This window comes from Halichoerus grypus, chromosome 3, assembly GCF_964656455.1.
Source record: "Halichoerus grypus chromosome 3, mHalGry1.hap1.1, whole genome shotgun sequence".
NCBI lineage: Eukaryota > Metazoa > Chordata > Mammalia > Carnivora > Phocidae > Halichoerus > Halichoerus grypus.
Window position 1 is genome coordinate 88,831,898 of NC_135714.1, and position 26,324 is coordinate 88,858,221.

At 36.5% G+C, this 26,324-nt stretch overlaps 1 protein-coding gene across 1 annotated transcript in view; it reads right to left on the minus strand.

Annotated features, from left to right (window-relative positions):
• COL25A1 (collagen type XXV alpha 1 chain) overlaps positions 1-26,324 on the minus strand; it is a 465,144-nt gene that overhangs the window by 30,342 nt on the left and 408,478 nt on the right. The window contains exons 19-30 of the mRNA XM_078069067.1: positions 26,061-26,123; positions 21,482-21,550; positions 20,337-20,381; positions 18,758-18,802; positions 17,754-17,831; positions 11,282-11,305; positions 10,621-10,665; positions 6,906-6,950; positions 4,094-4,174; positions 3,167-3,229; positions 2,485-2,535; positions 298-324 (exon numbers count right to left, since the gene is read on the minus strand). Of these exons, the coding sequence (XP_077925193.1) occupies positions 298-324; positions 2,485-2,535; positions 3,167-3,229; positions 4,094-4,174; positions 6,906-6,950; positions 10,621-10,665; positions 11,282-11,305; positions 17,754-17,831; positions 18,758-18,802; positions 20,337-20,381; positions 21,482-21,550; positions 26,061-26,123 (636 nt within the window). The remainder of the gene's footprint in view (positions 1-297; positions 325-2,484; positions 2,536-3,166; positions 3,230-4,093; positions 4,175-6,905; positions 6,951-10,620; positions 10,666-11,281; positions 11,306-17,753; positions 17,832-18,757; positions 18,803-20,336; positions 20,382-21,481; positions 21,551-26,060; positions 26,124-26,324) is intronic.

A 26,324-nucleotide genomic window follows, 5' to 3' on the forward strand; every position in this document is an offset into this window, starting at 1 on the left:
TCAGATTCACTTTTAAATTGTTGATTTTGAGTATATTATGATTAGTAACTTAAGAAACTTACATAGTGTCATGGAAAAAGGCAAAATGCGGAATAATTCATCTCCAGGTGATATCACTTAAATTTGTTGTAAGTCATTCTGTGTTGTGAGATTTAAACATCTGGATACTTAAAGGCTTAAAGATTATCAACATTACTTGACAGATAAATAAGACAGGACAGACATGCTTCTGTCATGCTTCTCCATGATTAACAAGGAAACAGAAATCAAATAATCAAGGGATTTTTTTTGGATTACCTTTGGTCCAGGAAGTCCATGGGGTCCCTGAAAATGAAAAACACAGATTTTAATTAAGAATTGATTCACTATTTCCTAGCAGAAGTGATTATTGTATAGCATAACCAAAGAGATGTATAACAAGAATCCTCCTGTTTGAGCTATAGTTAGGAGCAAGCCAGTGGATGCTATCACCTAGTGAAAGTTCCTTCTAGCTCTTGGATTGTTCTGTAATTGGAAATTCACTAACAGCAATTCTTTCTGCTAAATACCTGTGAGAGGGAGGGAGAAATCTGCCAGGGTTATGTGGAAGAAAAAAATTTTTTTAAAGTACTGTGACTACACTACCCCTATTTCTCAAATCCACATTTTTTTTTTTTTAAGATTTTATGGCAGACGCTTAACGACTGAGCCACCCAGGCGCCCCTCAAATCCACATTTTTATAAAATCTAGGTGGAAAATGTGAAACATGTTATGAGTTTATATGGAATAGAGGTAGGTCTTAAAATACAGAAATTTGCCAAAGAAAAGTTCCAAACTTTAAGTATGGGTGAAGAGGAGACCTTTTACATTATTGAGTCCTCTAGACCCAAGAGGAATCTAAAGGAAGAAGGAAATGAGGAGATGACAGTCAAGTTTGGAGCCCTTTTGCAATTTAATTAATTAAATTAATTTAATTTAAGACTAAGGAAAGTATTTTAATACAGGAGCACTAAGCATTATTAGTTAGAATGCATTTGTTCTTACAAAGATGAATTCTTCAAGGCTCTCGTAATAGTTGTTTACCAGTGGAAAGAAGTTATAATGCATACATGAATCAGGGTTTTTCCCCTGTATTTTGTGGAAAATCTAATTATAGATAGAGACTAATTTCCAACCTAGATTAGCTTAAGATTATTATGGGTTGCTTTAAACTTTTCAAGTGATTTAAATGAACTCTTTGGAGAGAGGAGTATTTAAATACCCAACAGCGAAATCATACAACAGTATGAAAAAGTTTTTTATCAAACAATATACAGATAGTTGTTACATATGTCTATATTGGAATAATATTTTCCCTTTAGGTAAGTGGTGGATAAGCATTTTCAGGAAATGGCTGTTACTTTATCAAGTAGTCTTATTTCAGTAATGGTGTAACATCCCTTTAAACTAATTAATTTTATATGAACAGGATATAGCATTTTAAAATTTAATTTTCTAACTTAAAGTGGAGGGAGTATAAAAAAAAGCCCAAAGTATGCCATTTATTTAATTCTTAATGAATTGTTTAGTTTTAAGAAAATAAGTTTAATTGTAACTGTTTTGTGGTATGAAATAGAAATGGCAGTTAGTAAGAAATAGATGATTGGGTCTACGGCTATGCTTTGTGGCTTAGATCATTTCAGTGACACTCTTTCTTAGAGCACAATAGGAGGAAAGAGTGACCCATGGTTTATTTAATCTGTATGATTGAAGACATGGGGTTTACTGAGACACCTTAGAGATGAATGTGACCTTAGAGGCTACCTAACTTGTCTGAGTCCTGCCCCAGTCAAAGGCATTTGAAGCACTCCGCCTTCTACGTTCTAGCTTTAACACTAGTGCCATTGGGTGGACATTTTAAGAATTACACCGGTTTAATGGCTGCCTTCAGCACCTGACATGAGTTCTATTAGGGCATGGCCATTGACTCTATTGGTCACTGAGGTATACTTGTAGTAAACACTGGATCCACCAGAGTACCATAAAGATGAAAAGAAAAAGAAGCAACAAGATATGTCATCTGTGGAAGTGAGCTTCAATTTTTACCATATTATTTTATAAGTGTTCCTATCAAACATCTCATTAAAGGATTTCAACCAAAATTGGTTAGACACATTCATTAATGGCTACAATTATTAATCTTGTTATGCTACTAATGGCCTAAACAGTGGTTGGTTAAGATGATTTTTTGATGTTCATACTGTAGGTTGGAGTAAAGCTTGTTAAATCTACCTTCAAGTCTCCTATCACAAAACTACTCTATCTCTTTTCAAGAGATGTGTTAGGGGGAGTGAAAGACAACACTATAATAAAGTCAGTATATATCAAAGCACCTTGTATTTTCTGTCCTTTCCAGAGAGTAGCACAAAATACAAACTGGCTGTTTTGAGGGATTGTGTTCTTGTTTTTTTCTAGTAGCATGCTTGTAAATAAATGATTACGTTTTGTAGAGAAGAAAGGCTTACCATGGGGCCTGGTGGGCCATGGGGGCCTGGTGGGCCTGGTGGGCCTATGATCTGTATGTCCAAAACATAAACAAGGATTTGGTTACTTGATTTAGATAAGGCAGTTTGGCTTGAATCTTATGCTGGCGTTCTGCTAAGGCCATTAATAGCTGCAGTGGAAGAATACTAGAAGAAGTGATGCATTTGATTCTTTACCTTTAGAAATTCCTTCATGAGAATAAAAAAAAAAACCACTTAAAAAATACAGTTGTTTTACAAAAACCAGAATAAATTTAAAGTACATTAAAAGAAAAGAGAGCAACTGATTACCAAGAAATGCTATAATGCCACAACCACTATTAAACTCTCAAATTATTTCACTGAGTAGCAACAGGGCTCTGGAGGAAAAAAAAAGTATGTTCTGTATTCACAAAGCTCTACCCAAAAGCATTATGGGAAAACCATTGATTTTCTCCTTACGATTAAAGAGTCCCCTAAAAAACTGCTTTTAACTCAGACCTCTGAGACAATTTGTCTCTCATTGTACAAGGCCGACAGACATATTCTCTACAGTTTGACAAACTAAGAGGTTCACGGTCTTTCTACTGTTGATAAGCCATCTGGCACAGGTCGAACTGGGTAAATAAAAGGTCTGTTTCAGAGTTCTTTAGGAACCATGGGAGTTCAGCTGCCATGGACTTACAGAAGGACCCTGAGGACCTGGCAATCCGGAGTCTCCTTTTTCTCCTTTCATTCCATTGGCACCCTACAAATAACCAGTAAGAGTTGAGATGGTAAAGTTGTTCCCAAAGTGTAAGACCCATCATTCTTTTGAAATTTTTATAACATTATACACATGATATATAAAAGAAGGATTTATCCCCTTGCATTTTAATCTCAAACAGCAAGCTTCTCCAAATCTCTAGGATTGTGGGTGATATGTGAAATAAAATATAAAGTAAATAAAAACTAGGGTAGGCTTGATTGGTTAAACTTATACATTGTTAAATATATCAGATTATAAATGTTATATTTCTTATGATGGTGCTCACTTTAAATAGCAAAAGTCAGTCTTTTAACTTAGTTTTCATTGACATTTATTTATACACTTCCTTGCTTTAAAATAGATCTAGGGCAGTGCAGTTTTCTACATTTTTTTCTATTTTTCCTTCCAAATTCTCAGTAGAAATTATGGGGTAAAACCATAAAAACACCATTCCATTCACACAAAGAGAACACTTTTCAAGAGTAACTTGTTTTTAAATTGTTTTATATTTTTTAGTTTGTTAATTTTTTTATTATTATAGTTTATTTAAAAATGACCAGCTACCACCATTCTATGCATACCAAATTAAAGTGATCAACTATATTTATTTTACTATCTTCTGATGAAAATAATTCAGGAAAACATGAAGGTTTATTTTATAATTCATTTGGTTAGATGCTTTAAAACTTGTTTTAGTGGCCCAGTTGGAGTAATTTACCAACAATACCTCAAATATTTAAAAATAAAAATATTACATTTTTATGTAATATTAACCACTAGATGAGACTGCAGCTAGTCATACAACTCTTTTTTGATTATTTAATTTATCTTAATATGAACACAACCTAAAAAGTATAAACATACCGGTAATCCAGGAAGTCCAATTCCTCCTTTTTCACCTGGCATACCTGGGTCCCCCATGTCTCCCTTTGAGCCTTTAAGTCCCTACAAATGATATGGTTTGCATGTAAGAATCATACTGACCCTTGATAGTAACATCCTAGGGAAAACAGAATTCCAGATCAATTTTGTCAGTGGGTGGTCCTATGCTGAGATGATTCTGATTTTTACTATTAGGTAGAGTTATTTCTTATAGCAACCTTCCACATTGAATCAATACTATTTCCTCATGTAATGAGAGGGGTTAAGTTCTACTACTTAGGTCATTTAAGTATGAAAATCATGAATTTAGGTGTTAACATAATTTCTCCTGATTCTATATTTTTACCTGGAAGCTAATTCGATACCACTGGTCCTGAAAACAATTTAAGGGATTAAATTCTCAGCAGGACAATATACATTTTGAACCAGGACTAATGTTATAATAACAAAGGTTCCAATAAATTTCTCCCATCTCTATCCATACTTCCTTACCCCTCTTAAAAGCAGGCAGACGTTCCAGTCACCATCAGTTTCAATGGTTCAATATAGAGAAAGGTAAATAATGTATGCACCAATCACTAGGTGCCTAGTCATTAGGCACCAGTGCTCAATTAAGTTTAGAAACACTTCAACTTTTCCACAGTGTTATTTTATTCTCACGACATCCCTGTGAGGTGATCCATGAGGTTATTTTAATTCGTTTACAGTGAGAAAATAGATGTATTTTTTGAGTGCTAGCAAATCTGAATTTTGTAATAATAATAATACTGAAGTTAATTTATATTGTTAGGCATTTTCATCCAAGGGGCTTCACTCTCCTACGACCAGATGGCCCATTCTTGAGCAGGGATGATCATAGTATTGATAGTCAGGGGCCCCTGGCTGCACAAACCTGTTCATCTTTTCCATACTACAAACTACTTAAGGACAGGAACACGTCTTTTCTTTACTTTTACCTATAGCACTTAGTTCAGAATCACTCGCTAGGTGGGTGGGTGGGTAGGTGTCTGAATGGGCAGACGGATCTTACTGGTTAACCAGCTCCTGGTTGGTTTTAGGAATCTAGTGATGGAGAGCAGCAGGGTAGCCAACCTCTGCTATTAGACTTAATAGCAGAAGAAGACCTTGTGAAGCTTATAGAAAAAAAAATCCAGCTATTGTATATGTAGGGACCATGTAGTATGTTACTCTGCATGTCAAATTAATTATTTTCAATGACTAACATTGGGAAAGGAATACAACTAGCTTTTCTTTGTATTCTCTTTGAGAGAGAGAGAGAGAAAGAGAGAGAGAGCATGAGTGGGAGAGGTACCGGGGGAGGGAGAGAGAATCCCAAGCAGACTCCCAAGCTGAGTGTAGAGCCCAATGCAGGGCTCTATCTTAGGACCCTTAGATTATGACCTGAGCTGAAACCAAGAGTTGGACATTTAACCAACTGTGCCACCCAGGTGCCCTAATACAACCAGATTTTTAAATTCTAATGTGATTTCTGATTAATAATAGCAAATCATCTAAAGTCTCTTAATTTTTTAATTATCACATTTATTTAATGTGACATTATAGGATTTCAACATTCAACTCTGCTACTAAAATAACTCTTAAACTTAATTTCTTTTTTTAAATTTTATTATGTTATGTTAATCACCATACAGTACATCATCAGTCTTAAACTTAATTTCTTATCTAATACTGTCTCCTGGGGAGCATATTTTGCCAACTATATCAAGAATCCTTTTGATTTCTTATGATCTTTTTTTTTATGATTTTATTTATTTATTTAACAGAGAGAGACACAGTGAGAGAAGGAACACAGGCAGGGCGAGTGGGAGAGGGAGAAGCAGGCTTCCCGCTGAGCAGGGAGCCCGATGCGGGGCTCGATCCAGGACCCTGGGATCATGACCCGAGCCGAAGGCAGACGCTTAACGACTGAGCCACCCAGGTGCCCCTGATCTTCCTGATTTTAGCCATTTCTTGGGTAAATAATGGAAGCCCAGAAAACATCAAATATCTTGAAGCTAACCATTGTGATTTGACTCTGAATTCCCCATAGTGTCCACATTCTCCTAGTCAGATTCTTTTTGGGCAGAGGTAAACCACAACTTCTAGGCCAAATCCAGCCCAGGGATTATTTTTGCACAGCCTGAATCTTTGAAAAAAATTTTAAGGGGTGTTCAGATAAAAAACAAACGTGACAAAGACCCTATGTGACCTGCAAAGCCTAAAACATTTACTATCTGGTCCTTTATAGAAAAAGTTGGCCAACCTCTGTTTTAAGGGAAACCTTTGGAGATACTGCCATATTCTGTGAAGGTACAAATACCCAACTTGTTTCTGTTTTTTTCCAATGATCTTGAAATTTAGGTGTAATCTTTATTTGGGAAAAAATATTGTCAAAATAACGTATGTAAGCAATATCTAATTTTGTGGAAACTTTGATTGACTGATTTTAATCTTAAATGATTTGTATTCACTGACAAAAATTAGCCTATTCTTACTAAATTGGTAATGATCTTATAAGTCTAATAAAAATTTACTGAAGTGTCACTGGTAGATTGATAAGGAGCATTAAGACAAAACTAAAATGTCATTATCGCTTATATGTTTCTGCAAAGAAAATTAATGTCTAATTTAAAACCAATTGCTTTTTAGAGTTAATGTAATCTCTACAACAGATGGTAAAAAAAGAGAGAGGATATCATATCTCAACACTCATGTCTTTTTGGCTCCAAATCTATAATAAAAGTGGTGATCAATTATGATGCTTTAAATGGTAGTATATATCTTTGAAAATTACCTGCTCTCCATCAACTCCTGGGATTCCTGGAGATCCTGGTTCTCCCTGTTAATATAAAAAGTGATGGCTTGCCCTCATTTATCATTGGTAAATAAAAGTCATGTTAGCTGGTGACAGTACAATTTGACTTTCAGCAAATGCATCATAACCCAGGAACAGTTCGTTACATCATACACATATCAAAACTAAGTGAAATAACATTTTCTTGAAGATTATATATAACAATACTTATAAGTAGCTAAGATCCAATGTTTTTATTTTTTGCCCCAAGTGAGATGTAGGCTAAAGGAAAAAATGGTGAAAGAAAAACTGATAGAGATTATTTGGTGGCTGACCATATTCTATAAAAACAACCTATATGCCTTAGTTAATTTTTTTCTCCTTAAAAAATCTGTATGATTTCTCTTCATTTTCCAACTTGAGAAAAAAGCAAAAACATGACAGTTGACCTAAGAACAGAATGCAAAGCCCCATAAGTTTACAATATTTTAACTGATACCATTTGAACAATGGATAGAGGTTCATGATTGTGAATGTGTATTTCCACATAGAATCAATCAGATAATATCTTTTTTTAAAAATTTTTTATTGTTATGTTAATCACCATACATCACATCATTAGTTTTTGATGTAGTGTTCCATGATTCATTGTTTGTGCATAACACCCAGTGCTCCATGCAGAACGTGCCCTCTTTAATACCCATCACCAGGCTGACCCATTCCCCCACCCCCCTCCCCTCTAGAACCCTCAGTTTGTTTTTCAGAGTCCATCGTCTCTCATGGTTCGTCTCCCCCTCCGATTTCCCCCCCTTCATTCTTCCCCTCCTGCTATCTTCTTTTTTTTTTTTTCTTAACATATATTGCATTATTTGTTTCAGAGGTACAGATCTGTGATTCAACAGTCTTGCACAATTCACAGCACTCACCATAGCACATACCCTCCCCAATGTCTATCACCCAGCCACCCCATCCCTCCCACCCCACCCCCCACTCCAGCAACCCTCAGTTTGTTTCCTGAGATTAAGAATTCCTCATATTAGTGAGGTCATATGATACATGTCTTTCTCTGATAGAATCAATCAGATAATATCTTAATCCACAGAAAATTACTTTTGGATCGATTCAATTACCTATACCATGCTAGGTATGAATTAAAGTTTACTATTCATATGATTTATTAGAAATCTCGACAAACCCAAAGTCTATCTATTTATTTTTTCTTAACTGAAGATGTCCCATTAAAAACAAATGTAAACAATGTGCTAGATATTTATTCAAACAACAAATGCCCAGTCACTTTTCATATGGAAAGGTGCTGAACAAACAAATTCTTTGAAAGGTAAGATATTATTTTAGATCAATGCATCACTTTTGTAGATCCCATTATATTGAAATTGTTAGATCATTTCCCCGGTAAAAACTGTAAGAGCTATCAGCCACAGCAGGAAATTTGAGCTTTCCAATGTTTAAAGAAAGCCTGACAAACAAATGCAAAAAAAAAAACCCAAACAACAACAAAAAAAACACAAAGGAAAAAAAGGAAAAAAAGGAAAAGCCTTTCCTTACTCCTGATTTCCGGTTCTTTGTGGTAGTAGCAAAGTTTATTTTGCCACAAACAAGTCTGCTGAGGTTGGATGCACCTGGCTAAGACCTAGTTTCACTCAGTCTGAATACTTGTCAGCACTCTGGGTCCAATAATGATTGTTTTGCTAAGCTTTTACCTTCAAAATGTGACCCGTGAGTGTTTAAAAGAAAACGTAACTCATGACTTATGAATTTATCTTTCACTCATCAAATGTAGTTTACAGAGTTACTTGATGTGTAAGAAGTCAACTGATCCTGGTTTGATAAGGAAAGAGAAACACTGATGGAATAGGTTCCCATTCAGTCTGAGGTTGTAAGTCCCTGGTGCAAATGGGTTCTATATTTGACTCGGGCTGCATTTGCTGATTCTTAGCCATAGGCACATCGCCCCTCAATTATCCCAACCTTCCCAAGGAGAGATCATGGAAAGCTTGAAAGACTGTATCAGTCAGTCCAAGAGCTCAATTATGAGATCATTGTGCCTTGTGTGGGGTGGGGCAGAGTGGTCGCATAGTAGGAAGCTGGCAGGGGTGCGAGGTAAGGGAGTCTGACTGATCCCCTCCCACAACCCACTTGTCATGACATTCATTTGGCCAGCGTCCTCCTATCTCAGTTTCAGCCCAAAAGTCATCCTTGATTCCCAAGACTGAGAGTAGCCTTCCCATATGCACATCCATAGCATGTATTCTTCATCAAAGAAGTGCCTTTACTTGCCTATCAAAAGGGTAATCTTTTTGTCTCTTTAGGACAAGGGATGGGTACCCTTTGGAATTCTGTAGATCCTTTGGGCTTTAAAGAAGGGTAAAGTCCTAGTAGCTCTTGAGGTGTGTTTAGCACTGAGGCCAATTTTGGTTCTGGAGACTTACTCAAGTGAGGAGAAGAACAAGGAACTTAGATCCTAGTTGACTCTACACAGATGAAAAAGGAATCTGCAGATTTCCTTCTTGGTTGTCTAATCCAGCTCACCAAGATATTAGAGAGTAGGGATCCAGGCTGACTTGCTTACCAGGAACAAATAACTGGAGCATTTTTGTGTTACATTTCTTAGGGACCAGAATGTGATAGAGAAATAGAAAGTTAAAAAACCCCAAACCTTACATTTATGTTTTACATGAGATCTGTTTGAAATTAGGCTCCATGTTCTAAATATATCTTACATGAGTAAGGACCTCAGCAATATTTTACTTTATACTCCTTTTTATAATAGAAAAAGAACTTTCTATGTGCTAGCTTTCTGTTTTTAAGTATCTTGAAAGAGAAGGGTACAAAAGCTGGGGTGTGTGTGTGTGTGTGTGTGTGTGTGTGTGTGTGTATGACAGACTTAGCAAATAAACTGCCTTAAAAGGCACCAACAAAAGATGAATTTCAAAACTACTTGAATCTCCAACAGAACTCCAATGATTAAAGTCATATTTCAACAAACATAGCTCAGTTCTGAAAAACTAGAGACACTGGCCATGTGTTAATTGCTCAAATGTGGTTAAACAACTAAGTTTAAGTTTGGAGGGATAAAGCTAACACCACTAATAAATTTGAAATATAATCAAGTAATTCTAGTTTTCTGCTATTCATAGGTGCTATGTTTCATTAGATAAGATTTAAATGGCAGAACGTCTGAATAAATATAATAGGATATGTTATAAAAAATGACTCAAAAATGATTCCTCCAATAATCATCTGTGAATACATCATGTTAAAGCTTCTCTTGTTCTTTTTATTACAAATGAATTGAAGGGAAAAATCTTTTTCAGTGTTAGAGTAAATTTTCCTTCAATCCTCCTCTATAGAAATATTTTCCTTTTTTCATACACTACATTAGTGGTTCTTTTACCTTTATAATTTCTGTAAGATTTGTTTTTCCCTTGTTTAATATTCTGTTTTTCTCAGTGTCCTCCCTCTAAATTTAATGTTATTCTTATTTCTCTCCCTTCTTTTCTAATTTTCCTTTTTTTTTTTCAATCCTGCTTCCTTCAGCCCAGACCTCAATGTCTATTCTTAGCTGCCTTAAGCAATATTGTGATCTCAGCTCCTTCAGCATTTTGTAAGAATGATTTTTCAAAGATACATATATTTAAGGTGGGATTCTCTATACCATATATGGTAAATGGAAACAAGTAAAATAAAGAATAACCTTTGGCCCTTGTAGTCCTTGAGGTCCAGGTGGTCCAGGGGGACCCTAAATCAAGAAAAGACAAAGTTATAAAAAGTAGCAAGTATATGTATTGCAATTTATGCTTTAAATAATAAGTACACTATATACTTCCCTTATTTCTGTCATAATCAACGTCCCCAATATTAATTTGCAATGAGGACAAATTTAACCAGCTATGGAATTATAAAAATGACTTACTTATATGCAAAAATATCAATACATTTAGGTAAAATAACACTGAAGATGCTTTTGAGTTTATTCTACAAGATAATGCAAAATTGCTGCTGTGTCCCACATTCATCTCCTTGGGATGAGTTAGCTTACTAATATTACCTGTGTTTCTAGACACCTGGCCTCCCCCCACACACAAGGGATTTGATTTCTCAAACACTAAGGAACACAGCTATATTATTATAAGGCCAAAGGTTTTAAGAAAAGTAACAATAACTTTTTTTTGGTCTTTTTCACTAAGCAAACAAATGATTTAATTGGGGTAAATGTTATAAAAGGTTATTAATATAAGGAAGCATAAAACTAAATATCAGACAAAAACAAGTGTTACATTAGTACCATTATGACTGGCATGCATCAACACCAAATACGAAGTCACAGACCACAGAAATCATGCAACGGGAGTTACCGTGACAGTTAGGGTGGTAATCCTCTGTTGGGAAAATGTATTGACAAAGACAGAATTACCTATTTTGTGTGCTAAAGTACAATAATACATTTCTGAAAAAATCAATTTTTGAATATGTTCTGGAAAGTGTGATGTCTTATAAGGGACTGACAAGATACTGAAAACATATTATCCTATCTTTAAATGAATATAGTATAGTTGTAAAGATTTTGGGGGTAGCAGGGTCAGAATGCCATTCATCACCTGATAAGATTGTTTTTTAAACTATTTTTAGATTTTTCTTTAAAAAATCTATGTGTAAAGAAAAAAGAAAATGTCAAAATTTTAATTCACCGATTAAAAAAATTTATGTAGTAAAATGGTGTACCGTAGAGCTTTGTTGGCATGACTGTGAACTGAGAAATTGCTATTCACAAAAGTTTCATTCTAGAGCAGTTCAATTAGAGAAAACAAATATCCAATTGTATGTATAAGCAATATTATTTTTCTTTTTTAGACTTTAGCTTATTTGTTGCATTATAATTAGCTTTTTTGGGTGCCATGGCTAAAGAGAGGAGTTGACATGGAATTCATCCAATTTCTTAGTGAAAAGTACTAAGTATGAATTTCCACAACATTTCATCCTTAATCCATGAATCATTTCTGCATTAATGTTTTCTAGTCTAAGTCTCATGCTAAAAGTTCTTTTTGTGTTGTGTGTGTGAGAGAGAGAGAGAAGACGTGTGACCAGAGGGGCGGGGGGGCGGGTCGGTGAGGAAGGGCATAGGGAGAGGGAGAAGGAGAGAGAGAATCTCAAGGAGGCTCCACACCCAGCATGGAGCCCCAGGTGGGTCTCGATCTCACCACCCTGAGATCATGACCTGAGCTGAAATCAGGAGTTGGTCGTTCAACCAACTGATCCACCCAGGCACCACTCATGCTAAAAGTTCTGTAGGGCCCATAACCCCCTGATGTGGTCACAGAGGGAGCACATTTTCCATCAGCGACTCTGGTCACAGAAAAACGTTACCCAGTTACTCATAAAGTTGTGAATATTGGTTTAAAACCATCCTTTTGTTTTCCATTCCTCCATTCCAATTTCTGATTCAGGTTGCTGCTGTTGTTTATTATCGTTGTTGTAAAAAATAATCTTAATATTACCAATCTTGCTTCAAACACTTGGGTCTCTAGTGACATGGTGTCATCATTCCTTAGAAAACAATATATTTATGCATGTGTACAAATGGTTAAAGTTTGTATTCTATGATAAAATCAGTCGTGGTCATTACAGCTTCATGGAAAACACAGTAGGGAAAAAAAAAAAAACACCACCAGTTCTTCTAAGACAAAAGGAAAAGTGGTCACAAATTGGGGGCGAAAAATTTTTTTTAATTTTAAAATTTAAAAAAAAATCAAGGTCCAGATTTTTATACTATCATATTTGTGTAACATAAGGCCCCACTTACTTTATTCTTAAGGGATTCACCTAGAGCAGGAGTCAGATTTATGGTTATGAGAAAGCTACTTCTTTGCTCCTATAAGTAGGTGAGTCATTTTAAAAAAGGCTATTAGAATATTATAGAGTAGAAATAATTTCTTTATCACTGCCTTCCAATTATGTATTATATTTTTAACTACAAAGCAGAATCATAAAACCTTAGAAAGGGAAGGGACTTTACAATTTGAACTCTCTGACATTTTACAAATGTACCATATTTGAATTCATTTTCCACCTGGACACAAAACTAGTTTGTCTTTTTTTAAAATGTAAGGATAACAACATGTTTTATAATGAGTTGCCTAATAAAGGCATATTATTAATGGTAACTGTACTATCTAACAGATGGAGTTTATGTCATCTTGTTAAATAACTACATTTTGTGAGACCTAACAGTTACATAGGGTAGGTTTCATCCAGCTAATAATAAAAGAACAAATGACAAACTAAGCTTAACTTCTAAACAACATAGTTTTTACCACCGTCCTGAAGCACCCGTGTGCAGACACACAGACACATCCTAAAGATGTTGACTCACTCTGGATTTCTAAGTTAAACCTATGTGAACTCAGCAGTGTTCTCTCTTGAACTCCAGGAATGATGGGAAAACCAGAATTTTTGGTAGTGATGGAGAAAGACACCTTGTTCTCTATGAGGCACGATGTGAAATGGGAGGCATGAACTGGAGCAACTATAAACAGGTTGAAGCCTCACAGGCCGTTTTGTGATTTATTTATTCCCTGAGATGCTTATGTGAATTTCTTTAGAATTAAAAGTTATTTTTCTTTCGTTTCTCAAATGATGCAAGCTGAAAATCACCCATATGTACACTAGACAATAGGTTTAAGTTAGATGGTATTGAACGTTTTTAAAAACTTGAGTTAGGAAATAGAAAGGTTTTACTGCTAATTTTGGAAACTTAAAAATCAAAATAAATGGCTTATGGCAGATGTTTATGTAAATAACAATTTTCAATAGAGGCAATGGTCAAATTTTATATTTCTAATGTGATGTTTTTATAATTGTAATATACACCTATTTACCTAGTTATTCTAGATTTTGGGGGGCAGATTTATTTTTAGAGAAGGAGATAATAAAATGAAATCTGTGGAGCACCTGGGTAGCTCAGCTGGTTGAACGACTGACTCTTGATTTTGGCTCAGGTCATGAGATTGAGCCCTGAGTCAGGGCTCCACGCTCAGTGGGGAGTCTGCTTGAGACTCTCTCTCTCCCTCTTCTTCTGCCCCTCCCCCTGCTTGTGCTCTCCCTCTCTCTCTCTGAAATAAATAAATAAAATCTTTAAAACAAAATGAAATCGGTAAAATGGTGAATATCCATCACTGGTTAAGAATAGAAGAAAAAATGTCTACTACCTCTTCACAGGCTAATGGCTTAATTAATTTTATTAGGGGGCCCTTGTTCCAGTAGAATACTATATCAGGAAAACAAATCGTTTTAAAAAAATAACTATAAGCTATTTACGAGCATAACACATAGTTGCCCTAACATCCCTATTAAAACAATAAATCTTTAGGTTGAGAAACATGAACTAGTTGACTATGATGGATATTGATTGGTTTACTGTCATATAGAACTTGAGGTGGAAGAAGAAACTGAGCACATACACCATTTCATATCAAGACCTAGGTGTTAATTTTTTTTAAAAGTATAGTGCGTTTACGCATATTAGCCAAGAGTGTTCAGGAACTCCTAAAAAATGACCCTAAGCATTTTTCCATATCCATATTTTATGGACTCTTAGAAAAAATCTATTCCAAAACATCTTTACTTTACAAATAAGATCAATGAAGTATAGATACACTAAGTGATTTCCCGAAAATGACTCAGCTAGTTAATAGCAAAGGGGAGATGAAAACAGATTTTTGGTTTTAGGTTTTAGCTTGCTTCATGCCTGGCTCTGTTTAAGCAAAGGTTACTTTAAAAGACACAATTTTTCCAAAAATGGCCATAGCCTATAATATCAGAGCATTTCTTGGAAACTAAGAGAATGTACACCTTTTAAAAGTAGTAGTATGAGTTATACTGTCACTGAAAGAAGTTGAAGGGAAATTTACAACATTGCTAATAAATTAAGTTAAAAAATATGTCCCTATATTTTGTAAGTAAAAGCTTTGAAAACACAGTAGGTATATCAAAACTTTTTATTCTCTTCTTCTCTTTTCTTCTACATGCAGTTATCAATTTGTGGGAAAAAAGGAACAATTTAGAAATCTGGTTCTAGAACTTGACAATAGCCTAGAGGCTACTGCTTAAGTCTTATCCACTTGCATTGAGCACTATTTCAAGCTGTTGACTGAACATGCTGACCAAGCAACATATCTCCAAGCAGTAAGTATGCTTCCCTTTGTATTTTACCAGAAGAAAAAAAATGAAATGAAAAGAAAAATAGGCTGAGGGGCGGCTGGGTGGCTCAGGTGGTTGAACGTCTGACTCTTGATTTCGGCTCAGGTCATGATCTCAGGGTGGTGAGATGGAGCCCTGCATTGGGCTCTGCCTCAGCATGGCATCTGCTTGTCCCTCTCCCTTAGCTCCCCCAATCCCTACCCCCATGATCTCTTGCTCTCTCTCAAATAAATAAAATCTTTGAAAAAAAAAAAGAAAAGAAAAATAGGCTGAGCTGAAGGCAGATTCTGCAAAAACTATTTAATAGATGCTTTACTAGTTAAAAATGGTAGTTGTAGCAAAGGACCCATAGACATGTAGATCTATCACATTAGATACTAGGAGTGAAATCATAAAGATGGAGGAAATAATTCAATCAAGTACAAAATGGCAAATATTTAAAATTAATTTGGCTTTCAAGCAAAGAAATGGATTGTACATATACACTAAGTGTACTCACTCATCAATCAGTAACCATTTGTTCAATATTTACATGCCCAGACCTGTGCCAGGTATATTGGAGGATATAAAATAAGCATGAGACATATTTCTGTCACCAAGAAACTTACAGTCTGGTAAGAGGGAGGACTAAAATAAATTATGTGATTTGAGAACAATTAAAGGTTAAGCTACTGGGGCCCTGATTGCTAATGTTTGAAAGGATCAAAAGGAAGAATCATCTAGGTGGCAGCAGTACATTGTTGGATGGGATTTAGATGGATGAGAGAAAGGGAAGAAGAATGGGATAAACCAGGCAAAAAAAAGGGTGATTTTTATGGATATGGTAAATATGCCCACTCTTGGGGAAAATTTGTGTTTCAGAGAAATGGAAAATTCTATACAGGAAAGGCAGGATTATAGAGCTTTGAAAGTCAGATGAAGGTCAGGCTTGATAGAGTAGGTAAGGGGGTCATTGAGGTTTCTGAGCAGATTAGAGCCATCGAAAAAGAGACAGTTTAGGAAAATTAGTCTTAGAGTGATATGCAGAATGGGTTAGAAAGGGCAGGGAGGCACTAGGGCTAGGAGAGTTGGTCAAGGGCCTGTTGCAGTGTTAGCCCTGAAACAAATAGGATGTGGACCAAGTTGGGAATGCAGAGAATGAGATAACCTTAGGAGACACTTTGAGAAAGGAAATAGCAGCATGTGGTGAGATGTAAAGAATGAAGGACTAACAATAGTTGAAAATGACTCTAAAGTTTCTATTCCAAGAAAGTCAAAGAATTTTAGTATCACTAACAGACAATGATTAGTTAAAAAAGGGAATCATTTGATTGGTGGGAAAAGTGACCAATATAATTGTGTGTGTTGGTAGGAATTGATAAGGCAATGGTGCATTCCTAGTGGAAATATTCTTAGATAGCTGGAGGTTCCTGCAGCTCAGACCCAGAGGTGAAAGATTTGGAAGCTACAGCCCAGAAGAACACAGAGGGAGTGACTGAACCAAGAAAAGATCAGAGACTTGAGTATACCAAAAATTAGGGGATGACAGAGAAATTGGAAATACTAACATAGAATGGATCTATCAAAGCAGAAAACTAGAAGAAATGAGAGTAGAGGATTAGAAAAACCAGAAAGAAAAAGTTTCAAAAGGAAGGCGGTTTAGTAGAAATGTCACAGAAAATCAAGGGTGAGGAGTACAATGGGCTTGACTTAGAGGTCACTAATGGCCTTTATAAGAGAAGTTTCAACAGAATGTTGATACAGGCTACAATGGAGGAGTCCAAGCATGAAAGGATGAACAAAAAGCAAAGGTGATGATGGGCGCCTGGGTGGCTCAGTTGGTTAAGCGACTGCCTTCGGCTCAGGTCATGATCCTGGAGTCCCGGGATCGAGTCCCACATCAGGCTCCCTGCTCAGCAGGGAGTCTGCTTCTCCCTCTGACCCTCCTCCCTCTCATGCTCTCTGTCTCTCATTGTCTCTCTCACAAATAAATAAAATCTTAAAATAAAAGAAAAAAAGCAAAGGTGATGGAGACAAGCCACATGGTCTATGGATTTTTACTCTATAGGTATTTCTCTATGGTAATACATTATATTATGAATGGTAACAGTAATAAGAAATACCTACAGAGGACTTAGTATGTGCCAGGCACTGCTCTAAGTGTATTATATGCATTTAGCTCTTTATTTCTCATAACAACGCTTGAGACAGGTACTACTACTATCCCCATTTTACAGGTGAGGACACTGAGGCACAGAGAAGTTAAATAACTTGCCCTCAGTCATGCACTTAGTAAGCAAGAGATTTGCACCCAGGCAACTTTGATTCTAGAGCCACAGGGCTCGTAATTGCTTTGCGAGGCTTCCTTTTGAAGCAAGGAGACAAAAATTGGCAAAATAGCACAAGGTTTAAACCAGATAACACTAAAACGTATCTGAAGGCAGAAGGGAAAGAAAAGGAAAGACTGAAAAATGCTATGAAATAAAGAGCATACACTGGGGCATGGAGAAGGGGATGGGCTCAGGAAGAGGGTGTGCTTGGAGTAGTGGAGCCCTCCGGGATCCTGGGGCAGGGGCATGGGAGCTGATATTTACACATATTACATGGGTGTTCATTAGTGTCTCTGTGTCAGGGGAGGGGGCAGTCACTTGCCTGCAAGGCTTCATGGAGGTTGCCATTGTAGTCTATGATCTCGGTGGCTCCCTGATCTCCCTTTTGACCAGGTGGACCCTGTGAAGAAAACCAACCAAGGGAAAATCATGGAAGTTAAGCTAGGCTGTACAAGGGACTGTGGCAAAAACAAAAATAGCAACATGCAGCTCTCTCTGATCTATTCCGTTGTATGGCCCAACAGCACTTCAGAGTAATCATGTTCAAATTTTGTCCTTATTGCAAAGGAGACAGCGGTTTTAACTTCCTATAGATGGTAGATTAAAGATATGAAATCTGATTTTTTAAAAAAAGAGATGATTCAATTTCTGAAGCTGTTTTCTGAAAATTATAAAATGTAGGCTAATCTGATTTGACTTGCAATGTTTTGTTGGCTTTAACAACAAAATTAAAGCAACCCCTAATCTCTTTCTATACTTCTACATCTCATTGATTGTTTCCTCATTCTTTAAGAAGATAGAACAATGTTCTGTAGGAAATGCTTGGCTTTCTCAGTAGGAACAGAATTCCATTAAAATTAAAGCAAAATAGGGTACAGATATAAGATGTCTACCCTAGACAATAGCTCTGCCACTGAATTTCCAGTAGTCATGTCCTAACTCCCTGCCTATCTTTAAAAAAGGCTTTGAAAATATGGGCTATTGCTTTCTTTATAATTGGCTTAATTGAAAAATGGAAAATTCTATTAGCTGGATGGTTATGGGCTTGTTATTGCTCAGTTAGCAGAGGGAAAGTAGATAGAAAGAGTTCTTTAGACCTTCTTCTTGTGGAGCTTATTTTATGTGTTAGACTCTACATACTCATTGCACCTGGTGACCAAAATAAAAAATAAGAAAAAAAGGGGAAGCAGCAGAAATAATCAGTAGTCTACCTCCAATGCTATTATTGGGTAATATTAGTCCAGGTGCCATGTGAAAAGCCACGTGGACACATGAGTCAAATCTGGGCTTGTAGGGGCCAAAAGCTTAGATGAGAAGTGTACTCACCCTTGGTCCCAGGGCTCCAGAGTCCCCCTTCTCTCCATGATCACCCTTTCCCCAGTGAAAATAGAAAAAACTGAATTAGTAGTGGGGCCAATGGTCCAGAAATTTCTCAAATCTAAGGATGTATTTAATACCATGCAGCAGCACCTTTGTTATGAACTTTTGACATGGAAGTAACAACTAGAAGAACAAAAACCACTGACATAGAAAATACTTTTTTAAGATGCACTGTAAATTCCCCTTCAGATGACAGAGTATCTTGGAACAACAATATATACTGTAACTTTCTTACTAGAGATTTTCAAAAGCAAAGCAAGTGGTTTCTATGATACCCAAAGTAAGCTTTTACCTCTCAGACTGAGCCATGTTCTTGTTTTTATATGAAGAGATTTGGGGCAAAGGGAAAAAGAGCCAATCAATTGGGTTGTCTGTTTTCTGAGGAAAAAAAAGATGTGTAGATAACCTGGACAGGGAAGGAATGGAGAGCTCAGTCTTGGGAGGTTTAGAAGGGAAAGGTCATCTGTGAGGCCTCTCTTTGATGATGATGAAGATCTAAGGAAAAGTCTGTAGGTATAGGCCTTTTAACACTCAGAAGGTGCTGAAGTGGACAGCAGCTAGCTAGAGCAGGTTGGCAGGGCTGAAGGTCAGGGGTAGGGCAAAGCCAGCTTTGTTTTTCAAATGCAGGATGAAAAATCTCTAAAGTTCCATTCATGGTGTTATGACCCAGACTGGAGAGAAACCAGGAATAGTCCATGCACAAACCACACAGGCATCACTCTGAGAACACTCAAAATTCTCCTAAGTCTAAAGAAAAACTTTGGAGTAGAGATATATATGAACCTGTGTCGACCTGAAAGTTTTTTAAGACAGCCTTAAATTTGTAGTGTCCTTTTCCTAGGTGTAATTCAAAGCATTTTACTATATCTTTCTACATATTTCATAAAATGGATATGGACCAATGAAAGTAAGCAGGAAAAGGGTTTTTAATTTTTTTCCATCCACATTATATGAATAACATTGACCATAATAATTAAATGTTATGAATAGAGAATTAATAATTTCTACTCCCTGTTTTCCTCATTTTTTACCCATTTTTTTCATGTTATTAGCTGATAGCATCTTAAATAACATGATTCTGCTAACAGTATATAGATAATGGCAAATATTATAAAGACCACGATCAAGGAAAGAATTTCAATCAGCGGTGAAATTTTAATGCCATGGAGGGAATCAACTAACTTAAAAGCAAAGTATAATTTGAACATTCATCACAAAGATAGCCAGGAAATAAATGAGATTATACCCTACATAATGTAAATTAAATAAAGTCCTTTTTTTTTCCCCAAGAAGCTATTCTCATGAAACAGGAAATACAACTTCTCTTAAAGAATAGTCGGAAGCACAAGAACACACAAAAATAAACAAGATGAAACAAACCAATTGTTTTGAGATAGTATCACAGGGATGAAAATATTGCAATCCCAGTGTGTGAGAATTTAAAACATGATTCTCTGTGGAAGAGGCAAAAGGCACAGCTCTTGAAGGCCTCATGTGACATTAAAATGGTTACTTGGTTACTGACCTTTGACCCCTTTGGGCCTCTAGTTCCTGATTCACCTTGTTTCCCCTATTACAGGAGAATATGAAGATGGAAAAGAGAAATAACAGAGGAGATAAGAACAGAAAAAAGAAATTAGCAGTGACTCAGAAAAATGAAAAATGGAAACACTTTATTGTAACTGCCTCAATATATGGCTGGACATAATTTTGGCTATTATAATACAAAGCATAAGTAGTTATCACCATATCATTAGCTCATTCTCTGGTCTCGCCACCACCTTCATTCCATTATAATTCTGAAGACTGCCCACCCATCATGGATGGGAAGAGTTCTGTGAATAATCCTCATTAGTCTCAACAGTGTTGGCATAAATTTCTTTTTCATCAAAGAGTAAACCATTTCCTGTGTCTCTAGGGTGGGTTATTAGAATAAAGTGTTACCATATTAGTTTACAGGAAGTTTAGAGGAATAAAGACTGAATAGTGAAATAAATCCTTAGCTCTGATATTTTCAGGGTGTTCTACAATTTCAAGTTACCACAGAAACTAACACAACGCGTATCAACATTTTTCTCAGTAAGTTTTTTTTCTTTTAATTTTATTTTCTTATGTTAGTCAACATACATTACATCATTAGTTTTTGATGTAGTGTTCCACGATTCATTGTTTGTGTATAACACCCAGTGCTCCATGCAGAACGTGCCCTCTTTAATACCCATCACCAGGCTAACCCATCCTCCCACCCCCCTCCCCTCTAGAACCCTCAGTTTGTTTCTCAGAGTCCATAGTCTCTCATGGTTCGTCTCCCCCTCCGATTCCCTCCCCTTCATTTTTCCCTTCCTACTATCTTCTTTTTTTTTTTTTTTTTAACATATAATGTATTATTTGTTTCAGAGGTAAGTTTTAATACATAGCATGTTAATATGACAGTACCTCCCTCTTTACATTTGGATGTGTTACTAAATTTGTTTACTGGACAGAACAAACTGGAAAAGTTGAATTGTAAAATTCCTTTTGAAAAGAACCAAACAGTGTGCATTTCAATAAATTGTGATTTTTGCTGTTTTAATACCTGTTGAGGAACTGTATTTTAGTTTCGTGTTCTAAAGTAAGTAGGACACATTTCCAAACCAAAGAAAACTATCTTCCAATGCAAGAATAACTGACCTTTGGTCCAGGGGCTCCAGGCTCCCCTCGCTCACCTCTTCCAGGAGGCCCTGCCTCCCCACGTTCACCCTGTCACAAAATACAAAACAAGTAAATGGCAATTCCTCCTTCCCCCCAGGCTGGTCCCTGTAGATTAACAAGTGAATTCAATAAAATCAAGGAAAGCGCAGAGTTACCATTTATTTACCATGTATCCTGCATTGTATTAATCTCAACATGGGTTATCTCATTTAATAATCAAAACAATTTTTCAATGTTTGTATTATCATTCCTATTTTATACACAAGGAAATGGTTTGGTAATGCCTATCTGATACCTATGTTGGTAAATGGAAGACCTTTAAAGGGAATTGATAAGAACCATCATTATATCTCAAGACAGACATGGACACAGTTTTCATTCTATAGCCACTTTTTAAGATCTGCCAGGGAGAAGCATGGCAAAGTGGCTAAGTGCCAGGTTTTATAATTTGATGATATCCTGGGCTTTAATCCTGGCTCTGTTATTTACCAGTTCCGTGTTTGGGACAAATTAGTTAAGTTCTGAAAACCTCAGTTTTCTCTGTAATGTGAAGAAAAGTATAGTACTGATCTCACGATTTATGAAGGCGAAGTGCTCAGAATGTAAGATACATAGGTGTTACAGCTTTTAACTATATTCATAGCTCTATGAAGTATGAACATGATCACTGCTCTCAAGGAGCTAATGATCTGGTTAGACAGACAAGATCCATATAAACAAAATAGTTAAGAATTAAGGAGTAATTAAGGCTAATAGTGAGAGAAGAGGAAATCCCATAGGGTTTTGAATGGTCCAGATTGGCTTGCTGGAGGTGAGATCCGAGTCATGTCCTAAAGGTTGTATTTTATAATTATTGTTGTTTATGACTATGCTGTTGATGAGTCCAGCAGCTGCCTAAAACACTTCACACGCACTATCTTATTTAATCGTTGGGACAAAGGAGAAAGGTGATGGTTCCCAGAGTCTACAGATGAGGAGACTGAATAAAGCTCAGAGAGGTTAAGGAACTTGGCCAAAATCACAAAGCTTTTAAAGTGGGAGAGCTGTGATGTAAAACTGTGCTCAAACTTCTGTACTTTTTTGCATAATGTTTCTGAATGTAAATCTTTGCACATATCTGGTTATTTTATTTTTTTAAAGATTAGACTAATTTTTAAAAAAAAATTTTTAAAGATTTTATTTATTTATTTGACACAGAGAGATCATGAGTAGGCAGAGCAGCAGGCAGAGGGAGAGGGAGAAGCAGGCTCCCCACTGAGCAGGGAGCCCGATGCGGGACTCCATCCCAGGACCCTGGGATCACGACCTGAGCCGAAAGCAGACGCTTAACCGACTGAGCCACCCAGGCGCCCCTGGTCGTTTTCTTAGGATAAATTCCTAGTTGGGGAATTGCTGGGTCAAAAAGTACAAACATTTGAAAAGCTTGCCAAACTGCTCTCCAGGAAGACAGTGTTGTTTTCCATTCCTAAGCACAGAGTAGAGAGTGTCCGCTTCCTGCCTGATAGGTAGAATTGCAATAATCAAAAAGGTTTGGAATTCAGACTGGTGATGGCATGTTTATGGGTGAGAAAGGCACCCTCCTCACTGAAGGAACTGATGCATCATGGAAAGGAGAATAAAATAGCACTGGATCCATCCTGGGTGATTTGGGGCTCTAAATTCCAAGATATTTACCTGTATCATGCCCACTTTGGGAAGCCTGTGGGGTTTTGCAGGGGAGATGGGATAGATTAGGGCAAGGATTAAAGAAGACTCAGCAGGTTCTTCAGCATGAACCGAAAAGAATGTGAAAATGGAGAGCCTGGGAGAAAGGCAAGGAACTTGTCTGGATAGAAGAAATGGAAGAGATCTTCCAAAAGGGATTTTCCAGGGATTAGAGACGGAAGGGTCTCTGTTGGTGTATGGAATTTTAATTTTTAAAAAATGTACCATATTTGGTCTTTCTTTTAATATTTTACAGAAGAATTCTAAAATAGTAATTATAAGCTTATTTTAAAGAAAAGCAAAAACCTGAGAAAATCATTTATCTATAGCATATTACAGGAATGGAGCCTATATATGTTTACCTAGAATCACTTTTTGTCACAATGCCCCTAATTAGCTGCTTGTCACCCTATGGAATTATACTATTTATGTGTTTACTTCTATCTCTCCTTCCACCTCTGTCTCACATATACTGGAATGTAAGCTTCAGGAGAGTAGAGAGTTTTTGTTGCAGTTACTCTTCATCCTCAAATATTAGAAAAATCTCTGGCAAAAAAATGTGCTGAATTAATGATAAACATTTTACTCAAAATATTCTGAATTATTTGTAATAAAACCCCATTTCTTTAGACTGACATAGTTTCTCTCAGACACTTGATACAGATGCTGAGGAAACAGCAGTACATAAAAACAAATTTTTAGATACCATTATACAACTTCCTTCCTTACAATCTCTCTTCACTGTGTTGGGGATAAAATATGCAGGATTAGTTTATTTTTTAAGTCTGAATTTAGTGGTACAAATCCAGACTTGCCTACACAACTGGAAAAAGGCCACTCTTCGGCTGAGAGAGAATTTTAAATAAACATGACTTTTCCATTATGATACCAAATTCATGTTAAGCAATTCAGCTGAAAATTGCTCATATTGTTAATATAATTGTTAAAATATTGTTAATAAAACAAATTTCCTGTCCACATCCCTTCTTGTGGAAAGACGAAACAAGTACAGTACATTCTTTACTTTTATTGGGAATTCAGAGCAGTATCTGTTAAAATCAGGCTGGGTTCTTCATGAACAGAAATCAATGTTGATTTTGTGACTTTACACCTGGATTTTTTTTGAAACCCCAGAGTAGTTTATTTTTATTTTTTTAAAAGACTTTATTTATTTATTTGAGAGAGAGAGAGACAGAAACAGCAACAGAGATAGTTAGAGCATGAGTGGGGAGGAGAGGGAGAAGCAGGCTTCTCCCTGAGCAGGGAGCCCAACGTGGGGCTCGATCCCAGGACCCTCGGATCATGACCTGAGCTGAAGGCAGATGCTTAACCGACTGAGCCACCCAGGTGCTCCAACTCCAGAATAGTTCAAAGATTTTGTTTTTAAGTAATCTCTATACCCAGCATGGGGTTTGAATTCACAACCCTGAGATCAAGAGTCTCATAGTCTGCTGACTGAGCTGGCCAGGTGCCCTGAAACTTCAGGGAAGTTGAAAATCAGTGAACTAAAGAAATGATATTTAGGGATGAACTCCATTCCCTACTACCTGTGTTTCTTCTACTTTCCCCTTTTTAGCAAACAAAATGCCAAACATTTAAAGATCTAGTTCACACCTGGTTCTCTCTGGCATTGACCAAGTTTTCTATTTCTTTTGCTGATCTATGAGGCTGGCTTCTTTCTTTACCTGGCTCTGAGGCAGCAAGCCTGAATAAATACAACAGTTCTCATGAACACGGAATTCTCATTATTCTCTTGCTTCCTCTCTCTTTATTCCAGAAAGCACATTTCTTGTGTGAATCTGTTCAGGCTAAAACAGGCATTCCTCATATTTTGTTAATAAGCCTGACAGCTCATTATGTGAAAAAGAAATTGCTTGAGAAAACAGCAATTTTGCATAAATTCTACTGAGTTTCAGTCCCCCTTAGGCCACACATAGTTTCCATTTACTAGGATTAGAGTTATTTTCTCTTGATCAGCAGAAATGAGGACCCCTCTGCCAAAACAGACCATGAACATATTTCCCTAGCTCTTAGAAATCATCCTGGCTTATTTCTGGTGAATGCAATACACACTGAGGCAAAGACTTCTACAGTTTAAAAATAAAAGAATGTAGTTTGATCTAATTTTGCCCCTTTGATTCATGAGTCTGTCATGAGTAAAGTTCCATCCATACCTTTTTATGTCTTACTGAGTAGATAAAAAGACAACTATGGGTCCAACTACATCCACAGCAACATAATTTTTTATATGGTGGCATATAGATTTTGCTTTTAGGTCCCTCTCTAGGGTTGCCAAGTGTAAGATCATGACATGGTTTTCATTACAGGATCTTTCTCAGACATTATTCACGATAGATCCTTTTGAGATGAGACACTTAGGAATCTATATGACATCAGTACTTGCCTTTGAAATCTAGGGAGTGAGCAGGGGGCAAGGGGAGGGGGATGATAATAATGTTTGATTTATAAGTATGTCCTAAAATTGGCGATAAGGAGCAGCAGTTAATGAGTTCTATCTCTCCTCATCAGAATTCCCCCACCTTTTCATATGGTCAGGAGGCAAACAGCATCATATCAATTTAGGAACAATTTGGGGAAAACAGGAGCAACTAATATATTTCATTATCCTGTTGTCTTACCTGAGGCTTTCTGGAATTAGCTTCCTATTACTCTATTTAATATGGTTTTCCGTTAGAAGTGTTAGTAGTAGGTGATAGGTGTTTTCGTTCTCTATTAGGCAAAAATATCTGGTCACCTAAACAATAAAGTCACTCCACACTTCTTTCAACACAATGGATTAAAAATATATGACAAAATATTTCAGAAATAAAGGAAGGAAAAAAACTCCACTAACCTTTGTTCCTGGTAACCCTGGTAAACCTGGTTCTCCTTGAGGACCAATGAAACCTGGTTCTCCCTTTAAAAAAGATGGGCATATGAGATTGTTATTCATTTGGCAGTAAATAAGTAAAGTTAAACTGATTTACTTTTACTGGGATTTTACCCCTTTGATTGTATGCAGCTTTCCTGCTAGACCCAGCTACTGAGTATAAAATTAATCAGAATTGGTTTTGGTCAGTGAAAATACTCTGAGCAAAACTTTGGAGAATCTTAAGAG